At 24.8% G+C, this 23,715-nt stretch overlaps 1 protein-coding gene across 1 annotated transcript; it reads right to left on the bottom strand.

The window, feature by feature from the left end:
• Positions 1–1,138: 1,138 nt before the first annotated feature.
• On the bottom strand, positions 1,139–16,971 carry LOC130949101 (uncharacterized). Its single transcript, XM_057877924.1, has 3 exons — positions 16,803–16,971; positions 1,703–2,072; positions 1,139–1,541 (listed from the first exon to the last, which is right to left on the bottom strand). Exons 1-3 carry the CDS (start codon positions 16,969–16,971, stop codon positions 1,139–1,141), a joined length of 942 nt encoding a protein of 313 aa, XP_057733907.1.
• Positions 16,972–23,715: the final 6,744 nt, after the last annotated feature.

The raw sequence follows: 23,715 nt of genomic DNA, 5'->3' as shown, positions 1-23,715 counted from the left end.
AAATGAAATAATTATGAGCGTATCTCATTTACACTGTCAACAAAATAAGACTGTATTTAATAATACGATTTAAATCGAAATAAATAATAAAAATTGATATAATTTATTACTATTTAAATTATATTAATTTAATTTTTTATATATAATTTAATCTAATATAAGAAAAGTTGTAATTTATATAGTTTCAATTTGAATTTATTTTTTAAATCAATGTAATCTATGCAATACTAATCAATAAAATTAAAATTAAAATCACACAAATAATCAGACATTGAAAATAACCTTACATCATTTAAAACCACACGTAGCGGTTTTTTTAGGATTGGTCTCACTATAAAAACCGCTTGAGGCTGTAGCGGATTTCATTTGAGCACGTTTGAAAATGAGATAGAGAGAGAAAGTAGTGAGAAGGTTGAGAGTTACCGGAAGATTCCTTGTATCCTTCAAAACAGAATTAACACACTCAGATATATTGGTCGTCATGTGACCAAACCATCTGCCGCCGTCCTGGTGCTCAGTCCACTTATCGTACTCTATTCTGTTCGCCCAGTCACATATAGTCGGATTCTCAGTCCGCATGATATCAAACCAATAATCAAACTCTGCCTCAGCCTTCGCATAAGCAGCGTTCACAAGTAATTGCTTTGCATCCGTACCCTTGAAACTGAGTGAGAAGTTAACTGCAACATGCCGAATACAAAATGCTCGATATACATAAGGAGGTAACCAACCACTGTCAAGTTCCTCAAGTGCCTGCCGTTGTACCTGTCCAAGATGACCAGTATCCCCTCTTGCGGAGTCACATGTTGGCACAAGTTGGTCAGGAAGAAAGATCACAAATCTGCATTTTTTCCTTCCATGGCAAGATGTTGGAGTTTTCATCTTGCGCAATAGTCAAGAACAAAGTGCCGCCATACTTGCCATACAGACGAGTGTCATCTATGTTTATTAGAAACTTGCAATGTCGGAAAGCTTCAACACAAGGAGGAAATGTCCAAAAAAGACGATAAAAGTACACGGTAGAATCGTCAACCTGATCACCGACTAGAACTGGAGAAGTCTTCAACAAGGTAACGGTTTCCTCCATGGTAGACTACACACCAAGGATCCAACGGGACCGCTCGGCATAGGACTCTTTTCAATCTCCGTAGATCTGCGCTACTGCCTTCTGTTTAGCCATCCAGGCCTTCCTGTAACTAGGCCTGAACCCGTACGTTGCTTCAGTAGCTTCTTGCAACACCTTTATCGAAACCGCCGCATTGGCTCGAACCAGAGGAAAGATCTTCGCATAAATGGCATGATAATCAAGCTGTCGATGGTCACTTGATATCGATGTAGCCAAGCAAGTGTGTGGTCCGTTGTACTGTCGAACCTCCCAAGTACTCTTTCGCTGCTGAAGTGTGATGTGAATCATCCACATGCAACCTTTACCGAACTCCTTGCACCTCTCATGATACTGAAGATGATCCGGCTCAATCAACTTGTACTCAATACCACGGCAAATGCTGTAATCCTTTACACTCAGAACAGCTTCCTCCTTACTTTAGAAATATTGGCCAATTTGAAATTCAACTGTAGCATTTCCCTCGTTCAATCCATGACCTCCAAAGCTATAAACTGTGTCCAGCGGTTGGCCGATGGCTTCCAAGTTCAGGGTAGAGAAGTGTGGAGGATGTTGATGTGTGCCGGAACTTGACGGCACCTGACGTGTTGCTGGATTTGTTGGAATATCATTATCACTGTCCCCACCGACGTCAGCAGGCTCTTCATCCGAATCATCCTCTCGCATCGCATTTTAGCCCGATTCGGTTCACCCTCACATCCAATGTTTGGAATCGGACGGGATGACGTAACTACCCCAATTGCACCTGATGGACGATTAGCCAACAAACAATCAGGTGCAATGACAGACATCGAGGTAGAAGCACCCCCCATTATAGTCGACAGAGGATTTGGCGCCGATGCCCAAGAACTATCGATGCCATGTTCCAACTTCGCAAACAACTCGTATATCCTCACTTCCGGAAAACTCTGCTGACAATGAAACAACACATGCATATCTTGATCAGACCCTATCACGAATGTTCATATTTCACGCCAGTTGACACAACCGCAATAGGAATCTTGAAGAACAGCTCCTTCACCCACTTTGTCCCGCACATGTCCAACTTTTGCAACATACTGGTTTTTAGATCTAACAGCGTATTAGATGACCGGATAAAAACACTCAGTAGTTCTCTATCGGTAAACTTTACACCATGACTTTTACTCTTTTTAATTTTTCCAGAGCAATGCACTAAGACTAAAAAGTTCTCCTCACTCTCCATTCTAAGGTTTTGAATGAAAATAACACTCTACACAACTTGTTGAGTATATATAGGCATCTTCCAAGCAGCCACATTCTGAAGAAATCGCTACAATGTTTTGCGATTTCTTCGTGCACGCCATTCCTTCATAAACAGCTACAGGGTGTAGCGGTTTATGTACTTACAGCATCTCAATATAAACCGCGATAGGATGTAGTAATTAACGTGCAAACTCTAATCTGCATCAGAGTATCGCAGTTTACATATAAATAGAAAAGTTGCAATTGTGTCTGGTGTTTTAAAAAGTGATAATCTGATAAGCTTTTTCTCCAAATATTTTAAATACGTAAATTGCTCTCATATTATCCTATGTCTATAAATAAACATGACCTAAATTATAACATTAATATTTGATACCATTTTTAAGACTAACTTATACCTCTCTAAAAAATTATTTAAAGTGATTATAGAAAACTTAACAACAACAACAACAACAATAATAATAATAATAATAATAATAATAATATTGTTCAATAAAGTTATTAGAAATCATTCTATATAAAATTCAAGATTGAAATTATTTGATATTTTTATATTTAACATAACTTAGTTTGGTGTAAAAGTTAGGAATTAAGTATAATCAACGTTATTTTTTTATTTTTACTTGAATCTCTACTTGATCACTAAATTATCAATTAACTCAAAAAGTTAACAGAATTTTTGTTGTATAATTAGACTAACTTAACATACACATCTATGTAGCACATACATATTATTTTTTTATTTATAATGTGTGCAAAAATTATGTTAACAAAAAAAACTTGTGTCAAATTTGTATTCTCTGTTAGTGAGTTACGTCGAAAAATAGACCAAGAATTATTATATCTAACAGAAAAAAAATTGAAAATTGATTTGTGTATTAATTTTTTTTTTAGAATTAAAATGTCCGCTTTTAAAATCTTTTGGGATTAATTTGGGTAATTCCTCCACTGAAAAATATACTAGAGACAGATTTATCTATAGTAAAATTTTGAGAATATTTTTGTTTTAATTTTCTTAAAAACTAAAATATCCACTTTTAAGATCTTTAAAAAATGATTTAGATAATTACTATAAAATTTAAAATGCATTCACTCTCGTTCTTTTTGTTAAAATTTAAAATTTAGTAACTACTAACTCTCGTTCTCTTTTTGTTAAAATTTAAAATTTAAATATATGCATAAAAATTAGCAATATTATTTAAATGTATGTATAAAAATTTAGATGAGTTATTTAAATTAAAATATATTTGAAATTTAAAATAAAAATTAAATTAATATGATTCACATCATAATAAATTATATAATATTTATTTTTAAATTGATCCAAACTATATTATAAAATACAATTTTATCTTGTTGGCATTTAAAAAAAAATTATAAACTTATCTCGTTTTCACTATTAATAAAATACGTTTAAAAAATTTCTAAGTTTATTCCGTTAGTAAACGAAATACATGTTTAAAATGTTTATACTATCTTATTGATAATAAAAATGAGATATGTTTATAATTATCTTATTTTTAATATTAACGAGATAAATAAATTTTTTTGGATATCTTTATATCTATAAATATTATATTTATTTTATTTATTTATAAAAAAATCCTCATTTATACTAGTGTATTTATAAATACTACTGATTCATTTTATTATTTATTAAATAGGTGTAAAAATAGAATTTCAGCAACTAGTTTATGATTTAATTAAGAGATTTTAGATTCACATCTTGAAATAATTAAAAAATATTTTTTTATATAATAAAAGATATTTTAATAAAAAAAATTACATACCAACTCTTCTTATATCTTTATTACATATAGCATCAAATTTTTTTTGGTAACTACATATAGCATTAATTATTATCATTATGCTATTTTACAACGTGTAATATTTTAGCGCTAACAATATTGACTTAGTGTATTCTAATATTAGTATGCTTATCTCTCTCTTTTCTACTTATTTTATAAAAATATTTTTTTATAATTATATAAAAATTAGCATTTAATAAATAATTATACTAATTATTACTCATTTTAATTGTCAATCATTATAGTATAATTATCAATTATACATAGTTAACATTTATATGATATTTATATTGCGCCAAATATACTCGCATTCTGATGTCTGATGTCAGTATGATGGTCTCTCTCTTTTATTTTTTATTTATGAAAAATATCAATTTCGAATAATTATATTTGCTAGTATTTAATAATTAAATATGATAAAAATTTATCAATAATTATAATATTTTATATTATATTTTTTTAGTAATTATAATAATTTTTTATATATCTCTATGAATATTATATATAGAAGGTCATATTTTCTGTTCATGAGTGTAAATTTTATAGGCATAATTTTTTGTTTTGTTTTTTATTTTTTTTCTTAACTATTTTATTTTCATACAACAATAATGTATTTTTTGTTTTTTTTTTTATCAAAATTGATCATTTTTTATTATTGAAAATCCTGTGATTAGTTTTTTAGGTAGTTCTTTTGAGATTTTATTTTCTAATATATTAGATATGATTTATTTTGATGTTTTTTATTATATTATTAATTAATAATTTTTTTATAATCTTAAGAGTACTATATTTATAGAAAGAACGTAGATATTAATATATAATTATAAAAAAGATAATATTTATATATTACTAAAGTTATATATTATTAGAAAATCTGTGTATTACTAAAGTTAAAATTTGTATAATTATTGTTGTAAATCAATTAATGGTAATAATTTATATGATTATATTATTAGAAAAAAGATAATATTTTAATTTATTATTAATTAAATTTAACGTAAATTTTATAAATTATACTATAATTGTACAAAATTATTTGTTTTTAAAATAGAGAATCAAATTATTATGTTATTAATTAATAATTTATTTTCTAATTTTAAAAGTATTATAATTAAATGCCTAGACTCTAATTAAATGGTAAAATATTAGTCTATTAAACATAATATTTAAATTAAAATTTGAAAATAAAATAATATTTTAAATTTTTTGTTGTTAAAAGTTCTATGATTAGTTTGTTTAAGGTAGTTATTTTGAGATTTTATTTTTTGATATATTGGTATAATTTTATTTTGATACTCTTTATTATATCAGTAATTAATAATTTTTTTTTAATTTTAATGGTATTTTATTTATGGAAGGAATATGTATATTAATATATGATTATGAAAAAAAATTTATATATTATTAAAATTTAGAATGTGTAGTAATAATGCTTTAACTTAATTAATGGTAGGAATGTATTTGATTATATTATTAGAAGAAATATAATATTTTAATTTATTACTAATTATAATGAATATAAATTATACTACAATCATACATAATTATTTATTATTAAATTAAAAAATTAAATTATTATATCATTCATTAATATTTTTTTTAATCTTAAAAGCATTATAACTAATTGTATAGACTTACTTTAAGGGATAAATATATTAATCTCATTATTAGTTTATTTTAGATAGTTATTGTGATATTCGTTTGTTGACGTATTGGATATGATTTTATTTTGATATTCTTTATTTTTTTCTTTACTTATGCATAGATATTCTGTGAGCCTACAACTATATAGTAAAAAAATAATATTTTTCAATGTATTAAAAAAAGAATATTTTTTAATAATATTAAATATTTTTAAAATTTATTTTATACAAAATCGCAAATAGAATAGTTTTTCATTATCACTACAAATAATAAAAGAAAATAGGATAAAATAATCATGGAATAGAACATATATTAATTGAATTGTTAAAAATAAATTTTTATAACACATACTTGAAAATTAAAGAAAAATATATTAAAAATATTCCAGTAGCACTGCCTCTTCCCAAGACATAAATCCATCCCAAACCAATACAGAACCAACCAAAGCCCCAATAAATTAGAATTCAAAAGCATGGTTTAAGAAACATTGAGCGCAAGTTTCATGCCAAGTTGGCAGTGACGAGGTGTTGGGCACAAGAAGAAGTAGCTCCCTGGCTTTGAAAGTGTGATCTTGTTGTTACCGCCTTTGTAGTTTTTTATTGGGTGGTTTGAATTGCAGTTAATGTAGTCGCTTTTGCTCACTTCCTCCACTTGGTGGAGCCTTGCCTCATACTTGAACGCTGAATTATTAGTTATTAACAAACAAAAAATGTTAGCATTATCCTCAAATTATTGAATATATACAAAAATGTTATTTCTACATTATGACGCACACGAACACTCTGACACGGACGCGAGACACAAGCTGATACGCAAGCTGATACGCAAATTTTAAAATGTTATTTTCTAGATAAATCATAATGATATTGTGATGCTTTATTGATATTAAAATATAAATTAATTTTTTAATTATTTTTAAAATCATATTTTAATTATATTAAATATTTAAAACATTTTTTATTTTAATAAATTATAATATATACTATATCTAAATTTATTTCAAGAATATATATTAAGAATAAGACTGGACACGCTGACATGTAATGCTATTTAAATGTGTATAAGTGAGTCTGTAGAAGAATTTTTTATTTTTTATTAAAACACGGTTGGACACAGTAGACACGCGTGTCGGACAAGTGTCGATGAGTGTCTTCGGAAATGTGTCCACACGCGAACACGACAACTCAACAAAGTGTCCATACTTCATAGTTCCTACATAAAAATTAACTAAATAAAATATAAATTCTAATTAAGTAATACTCAAATACTTTAAGAATTGATTATTTTAATTATTAATTATTTAATTCAAAAATATATAAATTAATATGTATATATAGAAATATATAATAACTAATTATATATATAATATTTTTATTTAAATATTACAAACATTTATATACAACAAGATGATCGTGAGATTATATGATATGATTAAATAATTATAAAAATACTTTTGCTTAAAAAGGCATATCAAAATCAAAGTAATAATACTGTACAACTACCTCAATTCAAAGTATTTTTGCTGTTTAAAATTATAGTTCTTTGATTATTATTTTACAAGAGAAAAATAAGGCTAAGCATGTATTTATTGGAACGTTTGATTCACGGACATCAAACTTAATCTAATAGTAGTTAAAAAAAACCTTGGAGATTAAAATAAGTACCGCACAAAAATCAAATTGAAAAAACGATGAAATATAGAAGAGAGAAGACTCACTTAGAGTATCATTAACTTTGAATTTAAAATTTTCGGCCCAGATGCCATAATCAGGTCCAATGACCCATCCAGAAGGACCTCCAACAACGTAATCTGTTGCAAAAACAGTTGGAAAAGCCAACAACAAAATCAAGAATGAGGCAGCAACTAATGCTGCTACAGCTTTAGCCATGTTTCTATGAAGAAAATGTGCTCTCTCACAATAATAATAATAAAAATTCTTCAAAGGAATTTATAGCATGAGAAGCTTTGCAAGCTATTCTACTACTAATGAATACTTATTAAAAAGTATATATATATATATATATATATATATATATATATGACCAAATTATTTTAAGTAAAAAATTTGGTAACAAAAAATTTCGGTCATAATTAGTTAAAATTTTTTATAATTTATTTCATTTATATAATTTAATAACAGTTTTATTTTTTATAGCACTCTCCTATCGATTCACTTATCATATTCTTGTCAGTCACATTTATTAATGACATTAATTATAATATCATATTTCTTACTATTAAGTATTCTTGTAATCAATACTTAATATATTTTTTTATAATGTAATTTATATATTTAAGAATACAATAAAGACTCATAATAATTATAAAGAACGGTAACGATAATTTGTATTAAATGAATTAATTGTAATTGATTTTTTTTATTAAGTCATTTATCGTCATTTAATGGAGATACAAAATCTGAAAGCTACCCTAATATGATTTTGTTTTCGTTAATTCAATTATTTTCATTCAAAATTTACAACTCTAATACAATTACAAGTACATTTAAAATAGGTTAAGAAATTTTACAAGAAGTCACCTCTATCATTGCAAATAGTATGACATTTGAATTCAACCTTAATACGGTATCTATGGTAGAAGGTGCTGAAGAATTCGAACTACAGACAGCTCACCCGACGAGCTTGTTGTCAGTCAACCAATTTTTGAGAATATGAAAAACCACACTAGTTTTGATGAGGTATGGTAATAAACTGATTTAATCTTTTTGTGTGTTTTTATGTGCATTTATAATTATATTATACTAACTAAGTTCATACACATAACATTCATACGTTCATATACATAACTTCCATAATTACATACAACTAACATCTAAAAATTAAATTCATGTATATTAGATATTACATTCATACACATATTATTTTTTAGTTATTACATAAATAACTATAAGGTTAACACATATGTTTTTAAATTTTATCATAATTGAATTTAAAAAAATGTCAAATTCTTAAATTAATTTATTCAATTGATAAATATACCCATAACATCTATAAATTTATACATATAATATCTATAATTTCATATTAATAACATCCATAATTTTATACTCATAATATTCATAATTTCATACATATGATGTCTATCACTAATAAATTTTTATAATTAATATTATCAAATTTTAAACCATACATCTTATTATATTCTTTAAATTATCTCATATGTGCATTAATGGATCATAATTTTAATTATTTTAATATTTTTATTTAATATCATATATATGCTTATTTATTGATTTTAATATAATGAATTCATAATTATTTTTAAAAATTTATTTTTTAATTTTTGTTTATATTTTATTTTTTATTTTTTATTTTTTAATAGTATATATATAAAATATAAGTTGTATAATAAAAATTATTAAAAATTTTTAATTTAACTTTCATAATTTTTGGAGAGAATTATTGCATTTTAATAAATAATAATATAATTAAGAGATGTTAGAGATTTAATTTAAAAGAAACTAAAATTAATTTAAAAAAAAATTAATTACTCAAAATATGCAGTAAAATAATAAATAATAAAAAAAATAAATAATAAAAAAATATATATTATTTACTTATTAAAAGAATAAAAATTTTTACGTAATATTTTTATATTATAATTATTATTTAAGTATCTAGCATCACTCTTTTTTTAATAGCCAACCTTAACTAAGGTAATTTAATATATGATTAATGGTGGTCATATATTGACCAGCCAATATATGACTGGCATATGACAAAATAAGTAAAGAGATTTTTTTTTTCTAGCATACTAATAAATGCTAATGAAATGTTAGGGTTTTTTTGTTATTATAAAATAAAATATATTTATTTTTAAAAACAAATTAAACTAACATTGTATTTCAATTTTTATTTTATTTTATGGGTTTTTATAGAATTCGCCCACCGAAAACTTCTAAAAATTATACAAAATTTATTTAAGAAAGAAGTGAACTTGTGTATACTTCATAAAATTCGTCTAAATTAAACGCAAATTTTCATACATCGTAACTTTTTTTTTTTGTTATATTGGTATTTATTCTTCCATTTTCACCATAATTAAATATTTATTATATATAAATAAAAATATTAATAAATATAATAAAATATTATTTATTAAAACTTTTAATAGTATTCATTAATATTTTTTGTTATATTCATTAACATCTTTGTAATATAATAATTTTTTTGTAAATTTAATTAATATTAGTGTATCAATATTCGTTAACATGCACTATAAAAATGTGTTGAATATTATCAAATTTACGGTCAGACATTACCGATAAATTTAGCAGCGAATTTTTTGACAATTATGAGTAAAAATCTATCTCTTGAATAAGTTACCATTGGATTTAAAATCTCGCAGCTAAATCTGACAGTAAATAGAGGCACACAAATTAATTTTATTGGCGTCAAATTTACCGTCGAAAAATTCCGACGGTAACAAGATTTAGTAAAACATGTTGTTTAGGTAACGACGAACATCTTACCATCGAATTTTTCTGCCAATAAATCCGACAATAAATTTGGAATAAAATTCAAACGCAAAATCCTTCTCCCTCACTTCTGTAAACTCTCTCTCTCCCCTCTCTCTCTCATCTCTCTCTTTCTGGTCCATTGAAAAAGATTGTTCTGCTACCACATGGAGTTGTCGTCACCGCCGATAAGTTACATTGTCGTCGCATATCAGCACGTCGTCATTATTGCTGTTCGAGCCTCTGCCATGCTGCTGTTGTTGGTGTCCTTTGTCGTCGATCAGAGGTCATCACCTTGTCACTATCATTGCGGCCGAGGTCCAGTGCGCCAAGGTAAAGTTGTCCTTTTTTTTGGTTGTTTGTTATATTACTAAACCCTAACTCCACCACTGTAGGTTTCACTGTTGCCTCCTGTCACCGCCATGCTTCCACCTTTCTGCGGCCATTGTAACATCCTAACTTTTTTAATCATATTCATTATTTGATTAAAATTGTAATGATTTAAAATTTAAATTCATAATAAAAAATTTTAAAATAATACATTTGAAAAACTAACATATCTAATTTAAATTTGAAAATATGAAAATACTAGTTTTAGTGAATTTCTAATCGATAATAAACCACCTTTAAAGATATAGTCATAACTAATTCCATGCTTATTGAATTTGAATGATCTTTAGTTACATGAAAAGATAAGAAAACTATCTTTATTCTTTAAGTTTTGTACAAAATCAAATTCAAATTAAATTAGGTAGATAAATATATTATAAGTTCATAGTAAAAAATCGTGTCCTAATCAACTAACCTGATATACTAACAGTATTTTGTAAATATGTAAAGTTGGGGTTATCTTATTGAATTCATTAAAACCTCATTTTAAAGATAACTCAATTGTCTATAAATTTGTCTTTAATAGCTATTTTCAAATTCTAAACCTATAAAACATTATAGGGCTCATAAATTGACGATTTAGATTGAAAATTTTAGTTAAACGCAAGTTAGATTCTCCCAACATAATCTGTACATACCTAAAAGTTATTTGAGTTATTTATTTCTCATTCTATTCTTTTTTTTTATACAAAATATTTTAGGTAATCTATCTTCTCTATCTTCTATTATCTCTAATAAATTATCTTTCATATATCTTCTCCACTTTATTATAAGAAAAATCATTGTCTCTTTTTACTTCCTTACTCTCACTCTAATATTGTTTAAGAAGATATTGTCTCTAAATTATGCAAACTACGAAATATGAAAATTTTTTTTCTTATCCAATCAAAGACACATACCTACATAAAAAACATACATAAAGTCTAACTATAGAATAAGTCTCTCTTCGTTAACGAATAATGTCTATTTGCATTGGAATATATATAAGAACTTCATTGGAGGTAGGAATTTTATATTATTTTCTTATATGTCATATCTTAAATATTTTTTAATATAGATATTAGCATTTAATGTTATGATACAATATCTTTTTATTTTGTACACATTATGCATTATAATAATCATTTTACGTGCATTAAAGAACGGAGAAAATGATATTTTGATAAAGGAAGGAAACTTTCAAAGACAAAATAATTGAGATGACTCTTCGGTGAGAGAAGGTGATCGAATCGAGATGATTTTTCGATAAGAGAAGGTGATCAGCAAACTTTTGGGATAAGAACTTTCGACAAGGAGAGGACGCTCATCAATTTTATATAATAATATCTCTTTATTGCATATACACTAAGCATTACAATAACTATCTTATGTGCATTAAAGAATTAAGAGAATGATTTTTTGATAAGGAATATGACCCTAAAGACAAAATATCGAAATAATTTTTTGGTAAGGAATAAGGTAATCGACAAACTTGTCTCTTTTTTTTTTAGCATGACTTCCTTTTTGTGTATGTCAAAATAACTTTGATTGTAAATTGAATCGAGGGTATGATCCTTCGATAAAGGAAGGTGACCCCCAAAGACAATATATTGATATGATCTTTCGGTAAAAAAAGATAGTTGCTAAAAACTTTTGGGATAAGAACGTTCGGTAAGGGAAGGAGACTCCTACTTTTTTATAGCGGTTTGAATTTAATACCTTTCATATAAAAGTTACAAAAAAAATAAAAAATACAAAAAAATGTAATTATAATTGTTTTTCTTTTATCCTTTCTGTTTGATTTATGATTATATTTATTATTCTTATTTCATTCAAAGAATAAAAACTATTAAAGAGTAGTTATTTTATTATGCTCATTAATATTTTTTATAATATAATAAATATTTAAATATAATATAAAAAAATAAAAATAAAAATAATAAAAAAAATAATAAATAGTTAAGAATATAATGTAAAGAATTTTATAGTATATAACAATAGTCATAACACACATATAAAATAAAATTTTTTTATTATAGATATCTAATAGATGATACTTTTTTATTTAAAACAATATTATTTTATTATTTATAATGTGTGTTTAATTATTTTTAGGTGAATAAATCTAATAAAATTTGAGGTATCAAACGAATTTCAGCCATTTATTATTTATAATGTGTTTAATTTGATGTTGTACTAAGTAAAATTTGAATTTCTAACACTTGTTTAAGCAGACTAATGAATTAACTATTAGATCAATCCAATAATTAATAACTTTGAGAATTTAATTGTGATGGTGAGAATGCATGTAACTTTAAAACCAAAAAAATTTTTTTAAGTGTGGATGGGTACCTTCAAAAAAAATTTTAGAAGGAAAAAAAATAAAACAATCTAGTATTTGAAAATGAAATAATTTTAAATGTTCAGGTCAAAAGAAAAAATTAAATGTTATGAATTTTGAACAAAATGGACACTACACATAATATATATATATATATATATATATATATATATATATATATATATATATATATATATTTTTATGTATAGTGTCCATTTATTAAAAATAAATTTGAACTTTTAATATGAATAATAAATTAGTTTAAGAAAAATATTTTTGTTTAAATAGCATAAAACAAAATTACTTTTAGATAAACGGTCAATTTTCAAAAAAAAAATTACGAAGATAGTGTAGGAGATGTATTTGTAACATAAAAAAAAAAAAATCAAATTTAAGATAGTCACCAAAAAAAGAAAATCAAATTTAAGATAACATGGAAGATTTGGGTTTAAAACTGCAATCGTGAGAATAATTATATTGTGCTTTTAGCAAGGATAAAATAATATAGAATGTATGTTAATGGGTCTGAGAGTGAAAGACTAAGATTGGAGAAGAAAAGAAGATCAGAAGAACGGTGCACCAATGACAAAAATGATTATTGTCTATTTAAAATTATTGTATATTTTTTAAATATTATATTTATTTTATTAATTAAAGTCTCTTAATGTCAACGATCTTTGGCACTAATTTTTTAATTTTGGTTTAATTATTCTCTCGGTCTTATAATTTTACTAAATTTTTAATTAGATTTTTATATTTTTATATTTTTTAATTTTGTTCCTACACTACTTTTAATTTTATAATTATATCAATTTTAGTATAAAAAGTGATAGAGTTAACTGAATATTTTTTCACAAATTGAAGGTATTCATAATTAAAAATCTAACTAGATTTTTGACTACATGTATTTTGAAAAAAATATTTTGTTAATTTTAATGTTTTTATATGAAAATAATCTAATTACAAAATTAAAAATAATATAAAAATCTAATTAAAAAAATATAAATACTTAATTAAAAATTTGATAAAATTATAAGGATCAATAAAATAATTAAACTTTTAATTTTAAAAATGCAATCTTTGAGTCCAACTTGGATGAGAAAAAAAAGATAATAACTTATTTTGCAGAACCATGCATGGGTTGAAAATGCACCAATTCGATTGCCCTAATACCACGAATATTGTATGATTATTGGTTTAAAAAGATTTTTCTTTCTAATCCGATTTTTAACGCTAACAAATAGTTTTCAATCAAGTTATACTTGTTACTTATTACTCATGGAAAAAAAATTGATTAAAGCGAATAATTTTTTGAGTAAAGTATTATTTTTGTTTTCAATTAATATTTGGAATAAAATTTAAAAATATTCTTAATGTTTAAATAAATTTATTTAAGTATTTAATATTTTAAAATTATTTTAATATTATTTTATTGTTAGTAATCTATTAATAAAGTTGACGATATATAAAATAATATTGAGACAATTGAAAATGTTAGAAATTTAAATAAGATAAAAATGTTAGGAACAAAAAAATATATTATTTTTAAAAAAATTATCAAATCAAGTAAAATAAGAGTGAATTTTAATAGAATGAACTACAATAAAAAAAAATACAACTATGCTAAGTATATACTAATATTATTAGCCGTTAAAATTATCCACTAAATTAAAATAGAATATACATTAAAATACAAAATATATATTAAAAATGAGTTAAATTATACATCTATTTATATACAAATCCATAATAACTAAATTTGATATGCAAATATCATTTTTATTTGTAAATTTTTTTTAAAAAAAATTATGCATTAATTCTTCATATATTTTCATTATATATAGTACTACTTTGAATCAAAATGAAAGCCATCGTCAATAACAAATGAATATAAATATAAGATATAATTAAATAAAAAAGTCCACACAAGAATCCAAAAAACAAAGAGAAGTGAATATACTTAAAAATTAAAACTAAAATATATATAACGAACATAATAATATAGTAGCACTGCCTCTTCCCCATAACACATGCAAATCCAAGAACAATAGAAGAACCAACCAAATCCCCAATAAATTGGGTAACATCACTAGAAACTAGGGATGACAACAATGAATATAGGTAAATATTCGCACTATATACCCTGTCATACTTTATTCTGTATTAACTTTTATATTATATATATATATAGCAGAGCAGGTAAGAGTCGATTCATCAAGATCCTAACTCCGTTTCGTCCCAAACGAAAACTTGCACACTCAAACACAAACAGTGACGGCAAGTTTCATGGCGCGAGAGCAGTGGTTACCGATTGGGCACAGGAAGAAGAAGCGCCCTGCCTTCGAAAGTGTGATCTTGGTGTTGCCATCTTTGTAATTTTGGATTGGTTTGCTTGAATTGCAGCTATTGAAGTCACTTTCGCACACTTCGTCCAGTTGGTGGAAGCTTGGGGAATACTTGAATGCTTAATTAGTTATTTGCAAACAACAAATTTGGTCATTTTGGTATATAGGTTGTTATGTCTAGCTCTAAGTATGTATCATAAATTCATAATATGAGCTAGTTATGTTATAGATATACCGAAAATTTATATAATATATATTGAAATATAAATACCATCAAATGAATTAGTCTATTTTTTTTTTAAATTTAACTTGATTAAATTCATAGATTATACGTGTGAATCTGTTTATTTTTTGTTTGTTCATGAGTTTTAATTTTTAAGTTTGGATAATTTATGATCGTTCTTTTAAGTTAAATCGGTTAATTCGTTTATTTTTTATTTTTTTAAAATATATTAGATAAAAAAATCTAATTTTAGACAAAAAAAAAAGGTTTTGACAAAACATGCTATTTTTTTTTTAATAAAAAATCTTATAGAAACAAAGTTCTTTTAGTGGTTCAGGTCGTATTTTTGGATTAGATTAGGGGGAGTATTGGAAAAAAATATTAAATTTATTTTTTTTGGTTGCCTATTTAATCTGTAGTTTAATTTGTTATTTTTTTTTGGGTTAATTAGATTTAATTTGTTTAGTTCAAATTTTAAATTAGTCTAATTTTAAAAATAAAAATACAATCGTTTAAATAGATAAGTAGGCTGACTTTATGACTCTAAACTATTTTAACAGTCCTAATAAATAAATAAATATATATATACCAAAAATTTATAGAATATATATTAAAATATAATAAATCTTAAAAATATATGAATAATACACGTGTATATAAATTATTTTTGTTAAATATTACAAGCATTTATACATAATATTTTTCCTTTTAAAAATTATAGTTCTTTAATTATCTGTTTGCAAGAGAAAAATAAAGTTAAGCAAACATTTTTTACAGACGTTAAACTTAATCTAACCGTGAAAAATGAAAACCTGGAGATCAAAATAAGAATCATAATGCAAACTTGTTTATATGTCATTCAATTGTTAAAAAAATATTTTTTAATAAAAATAATATATTTTATTTTTTAGTGCATTTGATAAAATTTAATAATATAGATAAAAATATTAGAATTTTTTTTTAAAGTTATAATTTATATTTTTTTAAAGATTTTTTTACTTAAAAAAATGTCTTTAACATAATAAATAAACAAAAAATATTTTTATATTATTGTATCTAAATATAATTATTAGATAAAAATATATTTTTATATTAGATATCTAATTATAAAATTATTTTTATTTATTAAAAAAATCTTTTAAAAATATCACTTGAAAAAAATAATCTTATCGTAAAATTTTATCCAAACAAATCCTAAAATAAAATTAAAGAAGTATAATATAAAATGTAGAAGAAAGGAGACTCACTTAGAGTATCACCAACTTTGAATTCTTTCCCTGCAACCCATTTGGTGTAATCAACTTCAAGGGTCCAGCCAGAGGCATCTCCAACAGTATAATCTGTTGCAAAAACAGTTGGAGAAGCCAACAACAAAATCAAGAATGAAGAAGCAACTAATGCTATAGCTTTATTCATGTTTTTATGACGAAAATTTGTAATAATCAAGAAAATTTTTCAAAGGAATATATATATAGCAATGAGAAGCTTTGCAAGCTATGCTACTATTAAAGAATAATTATTAAAAAGAGATAAGTGTAAATCTATAATAGTGATTTGATTCTCATAATATCTTGACTAAATTCTTTAATTGGTTTGTTGATAAATAAAATATTTAATTGACTATATTTTCATTTATATATATGATTGATTCTATCCTTAAATACAAAATAGGAAATCAAATTGAATATTCAAAACAAACGGGTCAAGCCATTATGCTTTTTGTTTAACCTTATTTATTCAAGTTTATATATCAGCAATTAATAATTCTTAATATATCTCATTTACATCCCCTATTCTACAAATAAAATTCTTATTTGTTTTATTTTTTCATTGCCAAGTCGATTCTTATTATAAATTAAGAGAAAATATGAAAAGACAATTATATTAATGTACAATATGTATAATAAGGGTAAAAAAATTTTAATTCAAATGATAATTAAGTTAATTAATTTTTAATTTTAAATTAAAAAAAATAAGAATTTGTAACTGCGATAGTTACATATACTGTAAACCCTCCTCTCCACATGTGTCGTGACTTCTTTAGATACCTTCTTTTCTTCCGGTCTCTTCCCTTTTCAATGGTGAAAGTTTCGCCAGTAACATTAACCGTTACCGCCCAGAGAATCGACCAACGCCGCACTGCGCCCCCATGAACATACAAGTCGCGCACTTACGAGTTGCGCACTGTGCGTCATTCGGGCAGCTTCCCAATGTGCGGTCGAGCGGCCCCCTCCGCAGCCGCACCCATGATTTTCAAACAAGAAAAGCCAGCATAAAATCTAAATCGTTATTGGTAGTATATCTGCAAAGTGTCAAATGTTAAAAACTATACCAAAAATAAGTTTAAAACTTCATCTTCTATGGTCAATTAACTAATTCATCTTCAAAATTTTAACCCAAGTTAAAAAAAAAAGAAACTATTCACTATTCTTTTTTCTTTTCTACTTCCTTTTCTTAGTTGTTTCATGTCTTGACTTCACTTCATTTCTTCTCAAGTTTCTACTACTCCGTTATTTTAATTTTTAATTGGATAATTATTTTATTCAATTCGATTTAACTATATACAATTAACGTCGGATGATTATTTTAATAACTATGTAGATGATTGTTTCATGGCCAGTGAGAGAACTTCTAACGCCAGAGAGATAGGATAATTGATGAGAGTAGGGTAGCAGACGGTTGGAGGGGAATGAAGAGGGTGTTTTAGTAAATTTTTTTGGTAAATTAGGATTAAAATGATTAATTTTTTAAAATAACTGTTTGAGTTTCTTTTTTTGTATTGAACCAAATTTAAAATCTATTATACACATTATCAAAATTTCTCATTGTCTTCCTAACAGAATTCATTAATTAAACTTCTAATGAATTCTATTATCTTTTTTTCCAACAATCTTATATGTGAATAATTCATTCTTTAAATGAATACATATGCAGTCATTGTCAATATAGAAAAGAATCATCATTACATAAGATATGTATGTACCACAAACTTTATATTAGTATCTCAATTGGAATAGCTGTATTTATAATCAATTAAATATCTTTAATTCAATAACTATTTTCTTATCATTGGGTATTTCCATTATTTATTGTATTGGTTGTCCACAATGGAGTTTTTGTATTCATTTCCACAATAAATGAATATATTATTATTTTTGCCATAAACAAAAAATTATTTAGGTGTGTTTAGAATTTAAGATTTAAGATAAATTATTACTGTATTCATTATTCTGAGATTCATTGAATGATTTGAGAATAATTTTTTTTATGTTATTTTTTAAATAAATAATTTCAAAAACAAGCAATTTGCCTCTCAATTCATCATAAGTCATTTGTCAGATGCCATTGCTTTTATTTATGACTATGACTTTTGTTTTTCATTCTTTCGTGAGACTTCTTAGTATTTTCTTCATTAGCACAAGTTCAGATTGGATAATTCCCATATAATCTAAGCTATTGATGAAGGTGAATCTTTCGAATATTTGGTCAATAGATTCTCCTTCCTTCATAGAGAATATTTCGTACTCTTTACACATCATATCTATTCTGGTTTGTTTTACTTGAGCAGTGCCTTCGTGTGTGACTTGGAGTTTGTCCCAAAATTTTTCTACCGTTTTGCATCTTGATACCTTTCAGTATTCCTTGAACTTGATTGCACAATTGAACACGTTGACAACTTTGGCTTTGAGCTCTATCTTCCTCATCATTCCATTCGGCCTCAGCCTTGGGAACAACTACACCATTAGCTCTTGTTTTGGTTGGGACTTGGGGACCGTTCAATATGATCTTCCATATGTTGTAATCTACTAATTGAATAAAAATCTTCAGTCTCTCCTTTCAATAGTTGTCATTCTTTTCATTGAAGAACGGAGGTCTGTTGTTGGATTGTCCTTCTGTCAAAGTATAGGCCACCAGATTGGAACCATTGTTGTTTGCCATCAGAATCTTTCCTCCAAACTGTAAAGTTTGATCTCTTTGAGACCAAGCTCAAATACCAATTGATTATTATTGGTTACTAAGAGAATGATGGGTTGAATATTAGCCTTCTTTTCTTTAGAATATTACTTTTGCCTTTTCAATAGAACTTATGAGATATTTTTGTTTTTGTCTCGTATCGAGTTGAGAGACACTTTTTTTTTCTCCTGAATAACAAAAAAAGAAATAGAGTAGAGAAGAATGAGTGATACCCAGATGTATCCTGGTTTAGCTACCTAGTGCAATGTAGTTTGCATCCAGTCTCCATCACAATTATGATGGAATTTCACTAACTTTCTCACAAGACTACAAACACCAATTTTTTTCTAGGATCTACCCAATCCTATATGGGACAAATCCATATTCTAACTCAATTTGAATTTGACTAGAACTCAACCTAGCTTACAACAGCCAAGTACTAACCCAACTTGTAAGAGAATCCCCATAGGATCATGAAATAAAACAGAAAGATGTACAAAGAAAATATGAAACATCTTATAACTTTTTCTCCAAGTTTAACTCACTGCCTTTTAGCTCTCATTGGCTTTTTCTTACAAATCTTACCATGTTTGCCTTTTCAACGAGACTTAGATAGACAAAACTGAAAAAAAATACAACATGAACACCATGAAGGAGAAGAACTCAACCAGCTTAGATAGCTATGAGAATTGAATTTTGTGCTCTGTTCTTACTCTCTTACCTTCAACCCTTGGCCGTTCACCCTTATTATAGAAGAGTGAAGCTTCCAAGGTTAAAGCAAGCTTCAAGACCCATATTGTCTTCTTCTCCTTCATTAGAGCTTGCAGCGGCTTCGTTAGTGATGAGAGAGAGATCCAAATTTGTTGCATGTAACTTACCCCTTCTCTCTCATCCTTTTTCTTTAAATTTCTTCAATCTTGACCGTAGAGCTTTGTTTTGACCCTAAGTTTAGATTTAGACCGTAGATCTTCTGCTGTCTGGATTTGACTTTGATTTCTCCATGGTTGCTTGATTTATGCTTGAGACTTTATGATTTTTTTTTTCTTGATTCCTTGGTGTAGCATAAATGAGGGAAGATATCTTTTGATGTGCTCTAACAGAAATGAGACTGGCTTCTTGGTTGTAGCCCAACTTCTTGCTTGAATTAAGAAATACGTTTTTTGTCTTTCACCATTACCTAACTTCGATGCTTTCTATTTCCTTCTTTCTTCTTTGTTGAGTGAGTGAGGTGACCGAAGAGAAAGAAAGAGGAGAGAGAAAAGAGAATTTGACTTCCCATAAAAGCTAAGTGAAATTAAAGTGAATTGAACTTAGATTTCAAGTTTCTTAGAGTGTGGGTGTTGGTGACTTGGTTAAAGTGTAATGGATTTTGAATGTGATCACCAAATGGATTTATATTGGACCAACACATTCTTGTTTTATTTTCTTAATTCATGTGGACTTGTTTATTTGTTTCATGGATCTAGATGATTAATTATTTTTCTGCACACCAAACCAAACTCATTAAACAAACAATTTGATAAATACATAATAATATTTGTTCATCACTTGAATTAGTTTTCAAACTCAACAATAATAATTATTTTTTAAAATTTAATTAATGTTAGTGTATCAATATTTGTTAACATGCTTATTGATTAAATACTTTTATATAAATTAACTTTAATAAAAGTCAATATATTGGTACAATAGTATAAATTAGAGTTAAAATAAAAAATTATCAATGAGTAATTATTTTATTCTACTCTTTACAAATAAAGGTTAGTATTTTTTTATAGTAAATATTTACAAATTTAATAAATATACACATCAATATATATTGGTATACTAGTATTAATTAATTTTAAAATAGATAATATTCGTTAGAACATAAAGATATTAATGAATACAATTAAAATTATTAATGAGTACTATAAACAATATGTAAATATGGTATAAAACAAAAAAATAAAAATAAATATAATGAAAAAATAGGAATAAAAAATAGTTAAGGGTATAATGTAAAAAATTTATAGTATACAACAATAGTCGTAATAAATAATAATACAACTAGAAAGTAAATTTTTTTTATAGATATTCAATAAAAATAGATAATATTTTTATTTATGAAATATATTGTCTTATTATTTATAATGTATGTTTAATTATTTTTAGGTGGACACAACTAATAAAGTTTGAGGTGTCAAACGAATTTCAGCCATTTATAAAATTTGTCGAGGATTAGGCAAGCTTTGAAAAAATTGAGGTTGGACGAACTTTATGAAAAAAAAAATAGATTATAGGATATAATGTTAGTTTCTTGTATTTGAAAATAAGGATTTTTTTATTTTGTAATGAAAAAAATCCTGAAATGTTAACGTTGATAACTGAGAATTTAATTGTGATGGCAAGAGTGTAACTTTAAAACCAAAAAAACGTTTTTAATGTGTGGGTCTTATTGGTACTTTAAAAAAAATTACATTATTAAAAGGAAAAAAATAAAATAATCTAGTATTTGAAAATGAAATAATTAAATATCAAGAAATAAATTTCTAACTTTTTAATTCGAAGACATATAAATTTTTGACTAATTAAAAATATAAAAATGTTTTTGATTTTTTAAAATACGAGATATTTAAGTTTTTCCATTCAAAATATATAAGGACAAATCAACCTCTTAAAATGACTTAAATGTCTCGTATTTTAGAAAGTCAGAGATATTTTAGTATTTTTAATTAGTCAGAAACTTATGTATTTTCAAAATAAAAAATCAAGACTTATTTATCATTTACTCTAATTTTAAATGTTCTAAGTCAAAAGAAAAAAATTAAATGTTACGAATTTTGAACAAAATTGTTAACATTATTTAGATTAATATATATACTATGTATAGTGTCCATTTATTAAAATATAGATTTGAACTTTTATTTACAAACACATATATACATATACATAATGTGTTTTTTATATTTTAATTGAATTAAATTGATTGTTAAATAATAATGATAAAAAATAATAAATAATGGTGACCATTTAGTATTTTTTTTTAAATAAAACATGTACAAAGCGATATTCGAATTTCTAATACTTATTTTAACGAATTAGTGAATTAATTATTTGATTATTTTTTTATTTTTTAATTATGTCTTATGCTTGTGTTTTCCTTTATAAGGATACTTGGAAAAATTATTCGAAAAATTGTATCAAAATGCCTCATGTTGTTAAGTTTTTGTTTTTTACCCAGCTATACTTATTCAAATGTTTATAAAATATATAATGATAAATTATATTTATACAATATATAATTTAAAAAATAATTAAAATATTACATCATCAATTAAATTATTATTTAATTTATAAAATTAAGTATAAAATTTAATGATGTTATTTTTAACTTAAATTTGAATTTCTAATAGCATAAAATCATGCGGGCATAAGTTTTTCACTTGATTTTATAAATTAAATAATAATTTAATTGATATAATATTTTAATTATTTCTTAAATTATATATTATATAAATATAGTTTGTCATTATATATTTTATAACTATTTGTTACATCAGACTTTGAAAAAATTCAAATTTTAATTCCTATGCTATTTTGGAGGATTATATTTTATATTAATTTTTTTAACATCAAAAGTCCGAGGAATAACTTTTTAGATGTTAATGAGTAAAATGATAATTTTTAATAAATTTTTAAAAATTGTTTAATATTCCGTTTTACATTCATAAGTTTATAAAAATAGATTTTTTAGAATTTGAACTAAAACATAAAAATTATATATCCATTCTTATTTATTTTAATTTTTTTATATTTTATTTAAATTCAAATTGAGATATTTTTTATTGAGATTTATGTTTTAAAGTTAATATAAATAAATAAATATTAACTTAATATATTTACTTTATTAATACTAAATCAAATCAACTAGATTCAATTTACATGTATATGTTACAAAAATAGTAAATCGAATTAATTAGATTCGATTTACTATTGATATATTATATATAGTAAATCGAGTCAAGTTAATTCGATTTACTATTGATGTAATGAAAAAGTGTAAATCGAATTTAATTAATTCGATTTAATTAATTCGATTTAAATATATTTACTTTAAGATATATATGTTAGCTAATTCACTTTAAAACATTTGTGTAATATTGATTCTCATTTCATTTATTTATATGATTTATCCTTATTTGAATCAAAATGAATATGAATATA

Source organism: Arachis stenosperma, chromosome 9 (genome assembly GCF_014773155.1).
Source record: "Arachis stenosperma cultivar V10309 chromosome 9, arast.V10309.gnm1.PFL2, whole genome shotgun sequence".
Lineage (NCBI taxonomy): Eukaryota > Viridiplantae > Streptophyta > Magnoliopsida > Fabales > Fabaceae > Arachis > Arachis stenosperma.
The sequence above is the reverse complement of the archived record's forward strand: the minus strand, read 5'-3'. Positions and strand labels throughout refer to the sequence as shown.

Bases quoted from the DNA above. Each gene is read 5' to 3' on its own strand.
- LOC130949101 (XM_057877924.1), bottom strand. From the start codon at position 16,971: ATGAATAAAGCTATAGCATTAGTTGCTTCTTCATTCTTGATTTTGTTG. The intron at 2,073-16,802 runs GTGAGTCTCCTT...CATTCGTGATAG, and splicing joins CAAAGTTGGTGATACTCTAA to GGTCTGATCAAGATATGCAT. The intron at 1,542-1,702 runs GTGCCGTCAAGT...ATATTTCTAAAG, and splicing joins CAAATCCAGCAACACGTCAG to TAAGGAGGAAGCTGTTCTGA.